Source organism: Crocuta crocuta, unplaced genomic scaffold (assembly GCF_008692635.1).
Source record: "Crocuta crocuta isolate KB4526 unplaced genomic scaffold, BGI_CrCroc_1.0 scaffold433, whole genome shotgun sequence".
In the NCBI taxonomy this organism is placed as follows: Eukaryota; Metazoa; Chordata; class Mammalia; order Carnivora; family Hyaenidae; genus Crocuta; species Crocuta crocuta.
The window spans coordinates 3,320,521-3,335,600 of record NW_027530001.1 but is presented as its reverse complement, the minus strand read 5'-3'; the positions used below and the strand labels follow the sequence as shown (position 1 = coordinate 3,335,600).

Sequence of the window (15,080 nt, the reverse complement as noted above, 5' to 3'; positions counted from 1 at the left end):
CCTCTCAGAAGTTCAGCTGATAAATAATGCCTAACGCTGACAGTTGAAGAAACAGCAGTGTTTTGTATTATTTAAAATTTAGGAAGTAACCATTAGAAACACTAAAACCAGAAATAGTATAAGCATTTATTATTTTTTAATCAAGTAGAAAATTATACAGTTCTTTGCTTAAAAAAATAAAGTTATAATAAATTTGGCATGAATTAATTCTAGGGAAGTTGAAACCACAAAAGCCAAACAAATCAAGCTTAATCTATTCTTTTGCAAATGAATTCAGCCTGGCAGATTTATTTGGAAATGAAAAATAATCTCACAGCCTACAATATTTTCCCAGGTCTCTGCCACACTTTCCCAGGGTTATTTCCAGCAACGCCACTCCTCTTGGCAGCGAGGCTCAAATCCTGGGGAGGTACCATATTAGTGCCTTATGTCACATTTTCAAACTCTACAAAAATGATCCTGGCCCGCAGCCCGATTTCATCCAGGCTCCTGTGGCTGCTCTTCTAGCTCCAGCGGGTGGGGGCAGTGTGTGCACATGGCTGAAACACTCCCTCCGATGGATCGCTACAAAGGTTATCAGCTTTCACACTTCTTCCAGGCAGGCGATCGGCCAAGCACTGTTCCCGTCAGGAACAAGATTGCTCTTTGGACCATTGCAGCATGTCAGAGCCGCCACCTTTCTCTTCTCTTTACCTAACACTCTTCCATGTGATGTTTACAATCCGCATTTTCCTATGGCACATCTAACAGGGACATGTTCAATTTATACATGCTGAGAGGAACTGAAACCCCAAAGGTATTTAGATGTACATTGAATGTGGTTATTCTTCAGTAATATAGCTGGTGCACTTTCCTCAACACACTGGGACAATGTCAAGTTAGTGAGCATCTGCTACCTGTCAGGTTCTGTGCTAGGAACTGATAATCTAGTTTGACAGATAAATTCAACCCCAGAAAAGTAACAAAATATAAGTACTCGTGATGAAGACAAACACAGAATGCTGCTAGAACATGCAGAAGGGGAACTAACCTAGACTGAGACAGAGTAGAGTAACAAGGAAGGCTAATTAAAGGAGAGAAGAGTTCAGCAAAAAAGGAGAGGATGGGCATTCAAGGAAGAGGGTACTCTATAGATCAGGAGCTAAAATAAGAGTGAGGAATGTTCTGGGAAGGTTTTCTATAGGGAAGTGGTGAGTGAGGGCTCTAAGGAGGTAGAATGGGGGCGGATCATAAGGGGAAGACCATTACAATATGCCAAGAAGCCTAGATCTTCCTGGAAATTTCTAGCAGACATCAAAACGTTTTTAAGAGGTTTCGGAAGATTACTCTGGCTCTAAAGGATGGACTGCAGAAGGGGAAGAAAAATATCAGTGAGAAGGGAAATCAGACACCTCCTAATCTACCTCAAAACCTGTCGGTCTTACTGAAGCCATTCCTGGAGTATGTGCTACCTACCTCTCACTTCTGCGGCTTTGAGGTTGTCAAAATTGCTTGACATTCATGCACACACTGCCTGGAATTGCTGGAAACCTAACTTAAAAAAAACAGGATGGAAGCACAGAAGTCAATGCTTCTCCCTTTCACATAACAAATAAAATTTTTCCACAAGACTGAGCAATGGTGGCTTGTGGTGGTGGCCAACTTGGTAAAGCAGACTGTGTTGGCTTTCCCTTCTGTTTCTTCATTGCTACACTCCAAGATAAACCACCTCAACAACAGCAACCCTGAACACAAGCCTTATTCCCCATTGTGCTTTTGTGGATCTCCAGCTCAGACTAGATTACCACACAAATCCAGGAGAAAAGTCGTGTGTGCCTGAAATAAAGCATAGCAGTTAGAATAGAGATGAGGGCATGGATTCATTTATAAGACTCTAAGGATGTGGGATCAGCTGGCTGACTATGAAGAATAAGAGAGACAAGCCAAAGCATATGATGATTCCTAGGTGTCTGGCTCAGGTGATAGTGTGAATGGTAATGCTAACAGAAAAAACCAGTATCACAGGGGTGAAGGAGGAAGAGACCTCAGATGTGAAACTACAAAGTGTGAGATGGTTTTAAATCCAGGGATGTATTATAGTTTTATAGATATATATGGATATAGATGTAGAGATAGAGATATACATACATACATACATAAAGTAGTATACTGTGAGTTTATATAGATGCAAAGAAATTAGGGCCAGAGATGGATATGTGGGGAGCGTCTACACAGAAAGGATGGGAAAAGATTATTTTATACACTCAAAGAGATAGGTTGAGATGTAGCTCAACAGGGAGGAGGAAAAAAAGTAGTGACACAAAATCCAAAGGAGGAAAGAGTCTTTATAAAAGGAGGGAATGGTGCATCAAAAAGAATAAAATACCTAGGAATAAATTTAACCAAGGAGGTAAAAGATCTGTACACTGAAACTACAAGACATTAATAAAAGAAAGTAAAGAAGATTCAAATAAATGGAAAGATAGTCCATCCTCATGGACTGGAAGAATTAATACTGTTAAAATGTCTACTCTACCCAAAGCAGACTTGACACAATGCAGTCCCTATCAAAATTCCAATGGCATTTTTTTACAAGAAAAGAATAAACAATCCTAAAATTTGTATGGAACCACAGAAGACCCAAATAGCCAAAGGAATCTTGAAAAAGAATGGAGCTAGAACCATCACACTCCCTGATTTCAAACTATTACAAAGCTATAGGAACCAAAACAGTATGGTATTGGCATAAGAACACATACATTGTTCAGTGGAAGAAATGAAGAGCCCACAAATAAAATCAGACATATGTGGTCAATTAATTTGCAATACAGGAAGTAAAAATATACAGTGAGGAAAGGACAGGTTCATCAAATAAACAGTGCGGGAAAAACTGGAGAGCCACGTGCAAAAGAATCAAACTAGACTACTATCTTCAACATACACAAAAAATTAACTCAAAATGGATTAAAGACTTGAATGTAAGACCTGAAACTATAAAACTCCTAGAAAACAATAGGTGGTAAGCTCCCTGACACTGGTCTTGTTAATGCTTGGATTTGATACTAAAAGCAAAGGCAACCAATAAAAGCAAAAATACACAAGCTTTGACTATATTGAACGAAAAAGCTTCTGCACAGCTGAGGAAACCATCAACAAAATGAAAAGGCAATCCACTGAAGAGAAGAAAATGTCTGCAAACATGTAGCTGATAAGGAGTTAATATCCAAAATATATAAAGTAATCATACAACTCAATAGTAAGAAAAAAACAATCCAATTTAAAGTGAGGACCTGAATAGACATTTTCCAAATACATACAGGTGGCTAACAGGTACATAAAAATGTACTCAAGATCACTAATTATCAAGAAAATGCAAATTCAAATGCAATGAGATAATCCTCTCATACCAGTTACAATTGGCTATTATCAGAAAGGTAAAAGATAACAAGAGAGATAAAAATGTGGGGAAAAGCCAATTCTTGTTGATGGAAATGTAAACTGGTGCAGCCACTGTGGAAAGCAGTATGGAAGCACCTCGAAAATTAAAAATATAACTACCGTATGATCCAGCAATATTAACTACTTTGATATTTTCAATTATGAAATGCTCTTTTTTTACAGGGATGTCTAATTTTTTGGCTTTTTAGTTCTTTACAATCCAATTCTAGATGTGTCCTTTATCAGTTATGTATATTGTGAACATCTACTCTGTGACGTTTGCTCTTATGATGTCTTTTCAAGACAAGAAATTCCTAATTTTAATGCAGATCGATCAATCCTTCCCACTATAATTATCTTAAATACAGTGACATACTTAAGCAGTATTTTCCAGCCCCAGACAGGTTAAGATATTCTCTATATTATCTAGGAAAATTTTTATAGTTTAACTTTTCATATTTAGGATTTCTCTAATTCCCTAATTCTAATTCATTTTGGATANGGGTAGCAGAATGGATTAAAAAGCAAAATCCATCTATATGCTGTCTACAAGAAATTCATTTTAGATGGGAAGATACCTTCAGATTAAAAANTGAATGCTGACAAAAACTGAGGACTGATGGATGTGGGGGGGAGGGGGGATGGGCATGGAGGAGGACAGTTGTGGGGATGAGCACTGAGTGTTATGTGGAAACTAATTTGACAAACTATTAGAAAAAAAAATACCTATTTTTCTCAGCGCCATTTATTGAATAGACTGTTTTCACGGTTTTAAAGTGTCACTTTTGTCTGTTTACTGGTTTTCAATTATGATCTATTAATTTCTGTTCAGTGCACCAAAACATCCAATACCTCACTGTCACTACTACTATTTTTTTGAAACGTTTATTGATTTTGAAGGGGGGAGGTACAGATAGAGAGAGAGACAGAGACAGACAGACAGATAGAGAAAATCCCAAGCAGTTTCCTTCTATCAGCACAGCGCCCAACGTGGGGCTTGATCGCACAAACTGTGAAATCTGAGCAGAAACCAAGAGTTGGACGCTTAACCAAATGAGCCATCAAGGTGCCCCTGATTACTAGTTTTATAATAAACCTTGTTTCTGATAGAGTAAGTTCTCTCACTCCTTCAAATGACTGGTTATTCTTAACCACATATGTTCTGGACACAATTTGTCATGTTACATACACACCACAAACATAAACTTGTATTTTGCTTGGCTTAGATTTCTATCAATTTCACACATCTGGTGATTACTATATTTTTCTTTTAACCTCAGTTATACACTAAAATTATTTTTAAATTATATTTCAGCCTGGCTGGCTTGGTTAGTTAGCTGACTTCCCATTTTGGTTCCATAATGGTACTGAGTTAAGATATAAACTTGAATCAAACTGTTTTAGTCCAAGACCAAAGTAACAGACGAGAATATATTCAGATTTCAAATTACTGTAATTCACTATTGTCCTGTAATCATGCTGTGTCACACGACTGATCCTTCTTCCTTCAGTCAAGAAAAGTATGTTCCATTTACCATGATGATTATGTCAATTGAGATCTACTATGTTTATTAATCAGTCCAATGGTTATATATCTGGTTAGATTGTTATTTTCTTAACTGTACTTCTAGACTCAATTGTTAGTAATTTATTTAGAATGAGTACTTCTATATTCATAATTGAAATTAATCTGTACTTTTCTTTCTTACATTATTGTTTTAAAATGTTGATAAAAGCTTATGTTAACTTCACGAAATGAACTGGATACCTGCCACTCTTTTTTAATTCTGCAAAGTATGACTATTACTATACATTAAGTAGTCTTTAAATGCTGGAACTCAGCTTTAAAATCATTTGGAATTTGCATCTTTAACAGTGCATATTTAATTTTCTAACTTGTGCTATTTATTAGGCCATTTGAGTCAATTTTGGCTATACTTTGCCTAGGTCCTCCAGATTTTCAAATTTGCTATGGAGTTAACATCTTCTTACATTTCTTTCATAAATGTGATTCTTTATTGTTATGGTTCTATACTTAATACCTCATGTGTGAATTAAATGGTGTAGCCTACAAATGCCAAGAATAGGTTAACATTACAAAATGTATTGTGGTAATGCAACAGATTACAGATCAATAAATAAAACACTTTCTCAATAGAGAAGGAAAGCTTAATTATATTTAATATCCATACATGATAAAGCATCTGAACAGATAAAGGATACAGTCAGTTTTAAACATTTTTTAATGTTTGTCTATTTTTGAGAGAGGAGAGCACATGAGCAGGGACAGAAAGAGAAGGGGACAGAGGATGTGAAGGGGCCTCTGTGCTGATAGCCTGATGTGGGGCTCGAACTCATGAATCATAAGATAATGACCTGAGCTGAAAATGGATGCTTAACTGATTGAGCGACCCAGGCACTTCCATACAAACAGTCTTTAATTGATAGTGGGGATATAACAAAAATACTAGTTCTAGAGTAGGCATCATGAGAAAAGCTAGAGGCATTCCCTTTAAAGTTAAAATGAGCTACCTGCTAATATTTTGCCAGTGTTCATCCAATTTGTTTCCAACTTCATGTCTTATGTCATGTCCTTTTCTCTCCCTGGAAAAACCATATTTTTGGAGGGAATCACAGCTCCATTTCTAATAAAATGATAAAAGCTCTGTAATTTCTGCCAGAAAAATGCATACATGAACATAAACACAAAATTTTATATAAACTATCATAGGATTCACTACCCCCATTCTGCAAAACAGATTCTAGATTAAAAGCTGCCATCCTACATAAAGCTCAGTATATGTAATGCTCAAAACCATTAATGGAGAAAGGAATAAGCAAATAAATATACAAGCAAATAAGAGAGCAGAGGTAGATGCAAGCATTCATATCGACCCCTAAAAATCTGTGTAAAGGAATTGTTTAAAACATGAAACAAAATATACTTGAATTTTAAGTATTTATTTACAAAGTTCTTACTAATACACTGCTTTTAAAATAATCAATGGTCACTTTACTACTTAAAAATGGCAAATATGTGACACAAAAAAATATTTAGTCAGTTAAACTATTAAAGAGTATGACTGAAATTGTTAAAAGAGAAATGTTTGCAGTACTCCTTACAGATAGGAACTAAAAATGCATTTATTCATAGGTACTTGATTATTTTGTTATCACTGACTATAAAAAAAGACTATTGTGAAAATTAACATCAGGGTTTGAAAAATATTTTATAATAGCAAATAAATGTATTTTGATTTTACATTTAATTATAGGACCAAAGTAAAAGGTAGACCATACACATAGCTATGTATTTTACAGCAGATTAGTAAAACTGATGCCAACTTTAGAATTATTTCATAAAATGTATAGTCTATACCACAATTCTCCCCATGGTCTTATCCTTCAAAATAAAATTCCACACACTATCAAACTAAATAAAGATTTGCTAGTGGCTAAAATCACCCAAAATATATGGTCTCCGAAAAAGTTATGAGTATACACTAATATCGTGTCTGGAAAAATAAACATTATTTTTTAGTCTTTCTGTCCTTATCTCAATTTGCAAAAGTATTTTGGAACAATCTCCTTTAATTATTATTCTTGTTAACAAGGGCAAATCTTTAAAAATCCCCACTCTAGATCTTGAAAATACTTAAGAATAAAATATACTGCAACAGGAACAGTTACACACGACTTCAAATAGGACACGTGAAACAAGTCCCCACTATTAATCAGGAATCTGTGGCTTTTTGTCTAGTAAGTACTGTGATATCACTTAATTTCTTCACAAACTGAGATACACAAATAGGTATTTCCAAAAATTCATTCATTGACACTGTATATACAAAGAGATTCACAGCAGTATTTCGCATCCACCAATAAAATTTATTTACTGTTACCAAGTTGCAAAGCTACTAATATCATGAATAAGTTAAATTAATGGTCTTTGAATGAAGGACTCAAGGGAAAAGAAAAATTACATCAAAATCAATATAACTTTTTACATGAATTTACTCAAAAAATGTAAGAGGTTAACCTTACTCTTTTGAGAAGAAAACCACATGGCATAGTTAGTGTTACCTATATTCTTTCCAGCTTTCACCAAGTGCTAATGACAAGTACCATTTAAGTCAGTTTTTAAGTATGAAGTGTTTATAAGTTGCTCTAAATTAAGATTTTTTTAAGCTTCATATCAAATGAGTTGTAGATCGACTTAAAGTATGACTTCTCCTTTCAAAGAAGGAAGGCAGGCTGACAAGGGAGGGAGATGGGATACCCTGTAAAAACAAGACAAATATTTTATACTTAAAATTTTTCTTTTAAAAAAATATAAGAGTTTAGCATTATGCATATTATTTTCAAATTAACACAACAATTAATATCTGAAAATTCTAAACTCTTCAAATAAATAACAGAATCTAAATTACAGGAAAGGTGATAGGGAGAAAATTAAAACTATTTTAGTGTTCTGGAAAAAAAAACACAAATGGACTACTTAACTACATATTAACTCAAACAGAGTAGATACTGGCTTACTGCTAGGAAAGTACTTCTGTGAGATAGTAATGATTACTTCACATTATTTTAAAAATTTATAAATTACTAAGTTTTTGAGAAAAAAAAAAAACCCTAGTGGTTTCTTCTAAATCTTAATGCAGAATTCAGAGGAGTGTAATTACTTCATGAGAAACAAGTCTCTATGATGAAAGGTCATTAGATCCTAGAGAGTTTCTGTATCACGTGTGCAACCCATACACAGGGGTATGTGTGTACAAGTTTGCTCCATATACAAATTAAGCAAAATAGCAGCACTTCTTATAATAGAGATGAAGTTACTAAGCTATCTAAATTTATTGTTTCAGAGGTCAAAGTTAAATGTCCTCAGAATTTTCAATAACAAGAAAACATGCACAAGAACACCCAAAATCCCAGAGTGGCTGTAAATCAAAATGAGTTCTAGAGAAAGCTACTGCTTTATTTTAACATTCATGAATGGCTAACCATACTAAACTTAGAGCCCATAGGTACATGGCCGAAAGTTCTCATCAACAAGGTGGTAAAATATAGTCCTTAAAGAGCTGGGTCGGTAAAGTATTACCATTCAAGTGATAACAAAGATGATTTAAGTAGATAGTATAAAAGCTTACTTTATTTTCAGATGCAACGTTTATGATCTGCCATATTAAAAAAGCAAAATTTTATATAAGTGCCATAAATCTAAAATTATTTGAAATAAAATCCATTTTAGATCACAATTATTACTATTCTTTAAAAATTATCATTTTCATAAAGAGGAAAATTTCTAATGGAATTGATTTTTTTTCTGGACTTAAGAGTAAATTACCTAGCAAATAATATCTTTATGTGTCAATACATAAAGAAACTCTATGAAGCCTAACTGCTGTGAATTCAAAGAAGGTATAAAGTTGTGAATTCAAAAGTCCCCACCCACCTAATAAAGATTCAGTGAAGAAAGAATACTTTCTTTTTTCACAAATACACATTTCAAATAGCTAATAGGCTCACATTAAACTTCATGAGGCTTGCTTGTTTCCATTACTGGCTGGCATATCTCCTAATTCTTCACAAATGTCAAAGATGATGTGGATAGAATTTTTTTGGAAATTTGAAAAATCAATAGTTCCTTCTAGTATCTCTGAAAAGCTAGCTCGGGAGGCAGAATGACGTATAGATTGAAACCAGGAGTTTTGAGAGCGCCCAGCGGTAGAGTTTGAGCGCTGTGCATAAACATACTTAGTAAATCCAACTGTATTGCTTGTGGAAACAAAATGGGTAATCTGTTAGAACAGAAATAAGCAATTGAGAAGAGGACATGAATGTCTTAAAGATATTTTAGGTACTTCTTATATTGTCTACATAAAAGTAATAAAACTATACATAATTTTCTAAAAATTTTCCATAAAGTCCAATTACTTTCATTTGAAAAGCAATGTTTATAACAGTTACTATAGATGCAGAAAGTAAACAAGGGACAGTACTTTGGCCTAACTGTATTTTGTCCATTTTAATTCATTTTCATTTATCAAATTTCTTTGCACATATTTATATTATCAGGCACAACTTCTCTCCCATTGGAAGGTTAACCTTCATCCAAAATATTTATAAACATACTCATAGATTCAACTGTAGGTCTTTGATGTATTAACTAAGACTTAACTGGCTTTAAAAAAAAAGTTATTGAATATTATGTACCTTATCTATAAATTTTATATAATAAGAGGTAGCCACTCATAATAAGAGGTAGCTACTCACAAAACACTAGACCATTCATGATGTGCCAGGTACTGTTCAAAGCACTTCTCATATATTAACTTACGTAATCTTTACAACTACTACTTTAAATTCATCTTACTAATAGTGAACTGAAACAGAGAGATCTTTAATAACTTGCCAAAAGTCCTACAGCTCGGAAATATCTGAGGCATGATTTGAACATGTAAGTTCCAGGGTTCATGCTCTTAACCACTATTCAAACTGCGTCTCCTATATAATCACATCATACATATACATGTGTGTATGTGTGTGCATTTAATCCTTATAATAACACTATATGGCTATGTACTATTAACCACTTTTTTTCTCAGGGGATAAGAGAATAAGAAAAATTGATGAAAGACACACAACTAAGAAGTGACAGTCACTTGGGACGTCTGGATGGCTCAGTCAGTTAAGCACCAATTTCAGCTCAGATCATTATCTCACAGGTTCATGAGTTTGAGCCCTGCATCGGGCTCTGTGCTGACAGCTCAGAGCCTGGAGCCTGCTTCAGATTCTGTGTCTCCCTCTCTCTATTCCCCTCCCATGCTTGCGCTCACATGCTTGCTCTCTCCCTCTTTCTCTCTCTCAAAAAATAAAATAAACATAAAAAAATTTTTTTTAAAAGTGTCACTTGCTTTAACCTTAGCTTAGATCAATAACAATTTTACAAAGAACAGATATATGACTCACACACTTAGAATGTTAGCAATGTCCCCAATATTAATTAAATATCAAATACATCTAACACCACTAGGAATCTGAATTATTCAGGAAACATTTAAAAATACACACATGAATTTAGAATCATCCTTCAGCTTCAGAGGTTATATTCTACTTATCACAGAAATAGGTTTTTAAAAAAAAACCCTCAATCCCTGCAATATTATTGGAGCCAATCTATCTAAACAGAACCATCATTATTCACATGATTTATTAAAGTGATGGGAATCATTAAAACAGGTTTTTTTTCTTAGAGATTTTTTTAACATATTTCAATCCCAATAAAATTTCCTATCAAACTACACTCTTATGTCTCTAGTTCATTAAGTGAACTTTTTCTCAGCTACCTTTTACCCAATAAAGAGATTAGAAGTTTACAGNGGGGAGGTATTAAGATTTCCGTCTTCACAAAGTTAACAAATTCCATACCAACTCCATAAATGTAAGTCATTTAGCCCATTAGATCAAAGTCACTTACTGCTAATGATGATGTGCTAGACAGACGACTCATTACATGCTTGTCATTGCTGGAAGGACTTCTTCCCTCCACTGAGCTTTGGGATGTCATAAGGGCCCTTCGCAGAGCTCTTTTTGGAGTTTTGGAGAAAGAGAATGCTCTTGTAACCTACAGTTAAAACAAGTTGCAATTAATTAAGCCTAGATAAATCTAATACAACTGGCAAGAACATTAAACAAAGCCAAATACACATGAAGATTTTCTACTAATATTGTCAGAATTAGAATCTCTTTGGACAAACAACAAGAAAACGTAGTAGTACACTGTAGACTATTCCATTTTGCATTCATAAAGGACCATAGTCAATGCGAGAAAGAAGGCAGGAGGAAAAACAGGGCCTGAGAGAGGAGAAGCCTGGGTTTTTATCTGATTTTGCTAAAATTTACTTGTGAAATCTCTAATCCAAAGCCACTTGAACCTCAATTTACTTATTAAAAAGTGAAGGAGCTCACTGAAACATTATTCAGCATGTTTACTATTTATCACATTAAATGCTTGGAGATCCCAGGATGGTTAAATAAAGGAGAAGGCCTCCCCTTAAAACCAAGGAAAATAACAGAAAATTGTAAATTTAGCAGATGATGGCAGCAAATTTTGTTTAAAATATTAAAATGCTAGCTCTACTTTTAAAAAGCCCCATTACCAACATTCTTACATAGTCCTCAACTCTGGTAAGAAGGGAAGTGATCTTGATCATTAGAAGAAGATGGAAATATACATAAGATCAGGAATAGATCCCAGGTCTCCTGACTCTGTCATGTGCCCTTTGCTGAAAAATATCTGAGGCAGTATTTAAGACGAGTGCACACATATCTGCATCTAAGCCACCATAAGTACATTTCTGCTGAAGCACAGGTCACAGAAATAACACAATGAATGGGAGCGGTAACAAGAGCTAAAGAATTTGCTGCAATAAAACTATTACCTCTATGGCCATTTCCTAAAACCAAGAAAACAGCTCTGCTATACAGACTATCTTTACACTGATGTTTGTGCCAATATAATTTTAATATACTCTGAAAAATACATTTTGGAGACATATTAAATAATAAGCTTCCTCTGACTCACCTTTTTTGAAGTCTTTTTTATTGCTCTAGATGCTCTGCTCAATGTACTGTCCATATCTTTAGTATTTACTTCAAAGGATTCTGGATCAGCACTGTAAATAAGATTCTCCTGTTGAAAATATAACACTTTTTATTATTTTAAAATAAGTAAAATAGAAAATAAAAATACACAACTGTTTCTAAAACCAAACCTTTAAGCACTTCTATATACATGAAAGTATATATGAAGTTACTCAAGACTTTTTATATGTTTGACATAATTTCTACTCTGAAATGTACTAATTTAAGGACAGTAAAAAATTAGCATTCACGCAATGAAAACTTCATTGCAAGGACCATGGACACCAAAGCAACTAGAAAAAGAACTCAGTACAAAATCCTAAAACCAACAATTAGAAACTTAGTGGACATAACGCCTAAGTATAAAGCCTGCTATGAAACCAATATCACAAGCAATTTCCTTGAGATAATCTAAAATGAAAACATAGACTTTCTCCTTTTTCCTTTATTCCTCAGTACCTAGATGGATTCTAAACTAGAGGTTCTAAACCTGTGATCAAGAGCTTCTAGAAGTAGCAATGGATAGAAATCAGGAGGTATGCAACCTCTCTGAAATCATGTGCAAATCTGTGTACACATAAATGCAAAGGGCATTTTTCCGAGGAGTGGGCTCATAGCTCATTCTAAAAGGAGTCAAAGATTTCATATAGGATTTCATATAAGAACCACTGATCAAAATTAACCTTAAATGAGACAACTAATCTCCAAGTAACCCAAAATATCACTCAAAATATCACTTACATTTGGGCTTTTCAAAAAAAGCAGGTTAGACAAAATGATTTTGCATATTCCTATAACCAATTTGCACTTTAAATTTATAAATCTAGGCCATCGGCAAGTTCCCCCGCTAGTCTAGCACTATTAAGACTATCTGCCAGCACTGTCATTCTGTGGCTAGAGAGAATTTTATACAACCCTGTGAATATTGTTTTTTCTGGAACTGTTTTCATCTATAAAATGTAGAAAATATCTAGTATTTCTAGGTAAATATCTAGTAATTAACCCACAGGAATCATAAAACAAGATAATGCATAGTAGTCCTTTGAAATAAAATGTTAACCCCCTTTACAAACAAAATAGCCTTAAATATTATATTCTACAATTATAAATGCTTGCTTTTTGGCTCCTCACCACTGACATCCACATAGACAGGCTTGGTTTTGCCAACGTTTCTTAAAACAAACAAGCAAATCCACCCTGACAGCTGCAGACCCTCTCATTTCATTTCACCTCCTTGCTAATGAGTCCATAGTTTATCTAATCCCAACCAGGTAACAGTACTTATAATGATCAATATCCTTTTTTAAACGTACAATTTTTTTCTAAGAAAAAAAATCACATCCATTATAAAATATTTGAAAGAAAAATTTTTTAAAAATTACCCACAAATGTACTGACCATTTGCTTTTTACATTTAAACATACTTCTTACATTTTTCTATATGCATAAAATGTTTTATTTTAACAAAACCTTAACCTGAAAAAAATTCTATTCAGTTTTATATCTTGTATTTTCAAGTTAGTTGTATGCTATGGGTTTTTTCTATATCATTAGATACTCAAAGAAATTACTATTAATGAACAAATGACAGAAGTCTCTTCTAATTATATGAGAATTTTACCATTACATTATTTTTGAACAAAAAGTGCCTCTACTTTCTCGTTAAGAAATAAATATTATAACATCAAAAATATAATACTTAGGAATAAAGTTAGTCAAAGAGATGAAAGACATACACTGTAAACTATAAAACGTTGCTGAAAAAAAGACATGAATAAGTGGAAAAACATCCTGTGTTCATGAACTGGAAGATTTAATATTAAGATGTCAATAATACCCAAAGCAATCTATAGCTTCAATGAAATCCCTACAAAAATCCCAATATTTTTATAAAGAAAAAAAATTTCATTCCTATATTCATATGAAATTACAAGGGACCCCAAGTAGCCAAAACAATCTTGGGGGAAAAAAGTACAAAGTTTGAAGTCTTAAATTTCTTGGTTTAAAAATCTACTACTGTAATAAAAACAATATGATACTGGCATAAGAAATAAAATAGAATGGGATGAAACAGAATAGAGAGCCCAGAAAAGAACCCATATAAGGGTCAAATGACTGGACAAGAGCATCAAGACTATTCAATAGGAGGACAGTCTTTTCAATAAATGGTGCTGGGTAAACTCCACAAGCCAAAGAATGAAGTTGTATCCTTATCTTACACCAAATACAAAAATTAACTCATAATGGCTCAAAGATCTAAATATGAGAGCTGAACTACAAAACTCTTAGAAAACAAGGAACACAGAAGTCAAAAGCCTTAAGACATTGGATTTAGCAGCAGTATCTTGAACACAACACCACAGGCAGAGGCAACAACAACAACAAAGGCTAGAAAAATTGGATTTCATAAAAAACTGTTAAATGTTATGCACAAGACTCCATCAATAAAGTAGGCAGCAACCCAAAGAATGGGAGAAAATGTAAATCATATATCCGGCATATCTGAGAAGGGAGTAGTATCCAAAATATATAGAAAATGCCCAAAATTCAACATAAAAAAAACAACAACCAGACTCAACATTCACCACCTACATCTCCATTTTTTTAAATTATTTTTTTGATGTTTATTTATTTTTGAGAGAGAGAGAGAAAGACAGCGCGAGCAGGGGAGGGGCAGAGAGAGAGGGAGACACAGAATCTGAAGCAGGCTCCAGGCTCTGAGCTGTCAGCACAGAGCCTGATGCAGGACTTGAACTCATGAACTGTAAGATCATGACCTGAGCTGAAGTCGGATGGTTAACCGACTGAGCCACGCAGGTGACCCTACATCTCCATTTTCTTATAGGTTTTTGAGATGGTCTCACTTTCAACTCTTGAATCTACCTATAAACTTATGTGGATGGATACAAGGTTAGGTTATACATCTAATTTTCCCCAAGTATTTAACCAACTATCTTAGCACCATTATGTTAACAATCTTATTAAGTTGTTAAAGTTCTACATTAATCATAAAGTCT

At 34.0% G+C, this 15,080-nt stretch overlaps 1 protein-coding gene across 1 annotated transcript in view; it reads right to left on the bottom strand.

Annotated features, from left to right (window-relative positions):
* Nucleotides 1-5,580: 5,580 nt before the first annotated feature.
* The window catches only part of ECT2 (epithelial cell transforming 2), a 62,876-nt gene continuing 53,376 nt past the window's right edge, over nucleotides 5,581-15,080 (bottom strand). The window contains exons 23-25 of the mRNA XM_077763681.1: nucleotides 12,005-12,112; nucleotides 10,898-11,044; nucleotides 5,581-7,697 (exon numbers count right to left, since the gene is read on the bottom strand). Coding sequence (XP_077619807.1) covers nucleotides 7,608-7,697; nucleotides 10,898-11,044; nucleotides 12,005-12,112 — 345 coding nt within the window. The 3' untranslated portion in view covers nucleotides 5,581-7,607. The remainder of the gene's footprint in view (nucleotides 7,698-10,897; nucleotides 11,045-12,004; nucleotides 12,113-15,080) is intronic.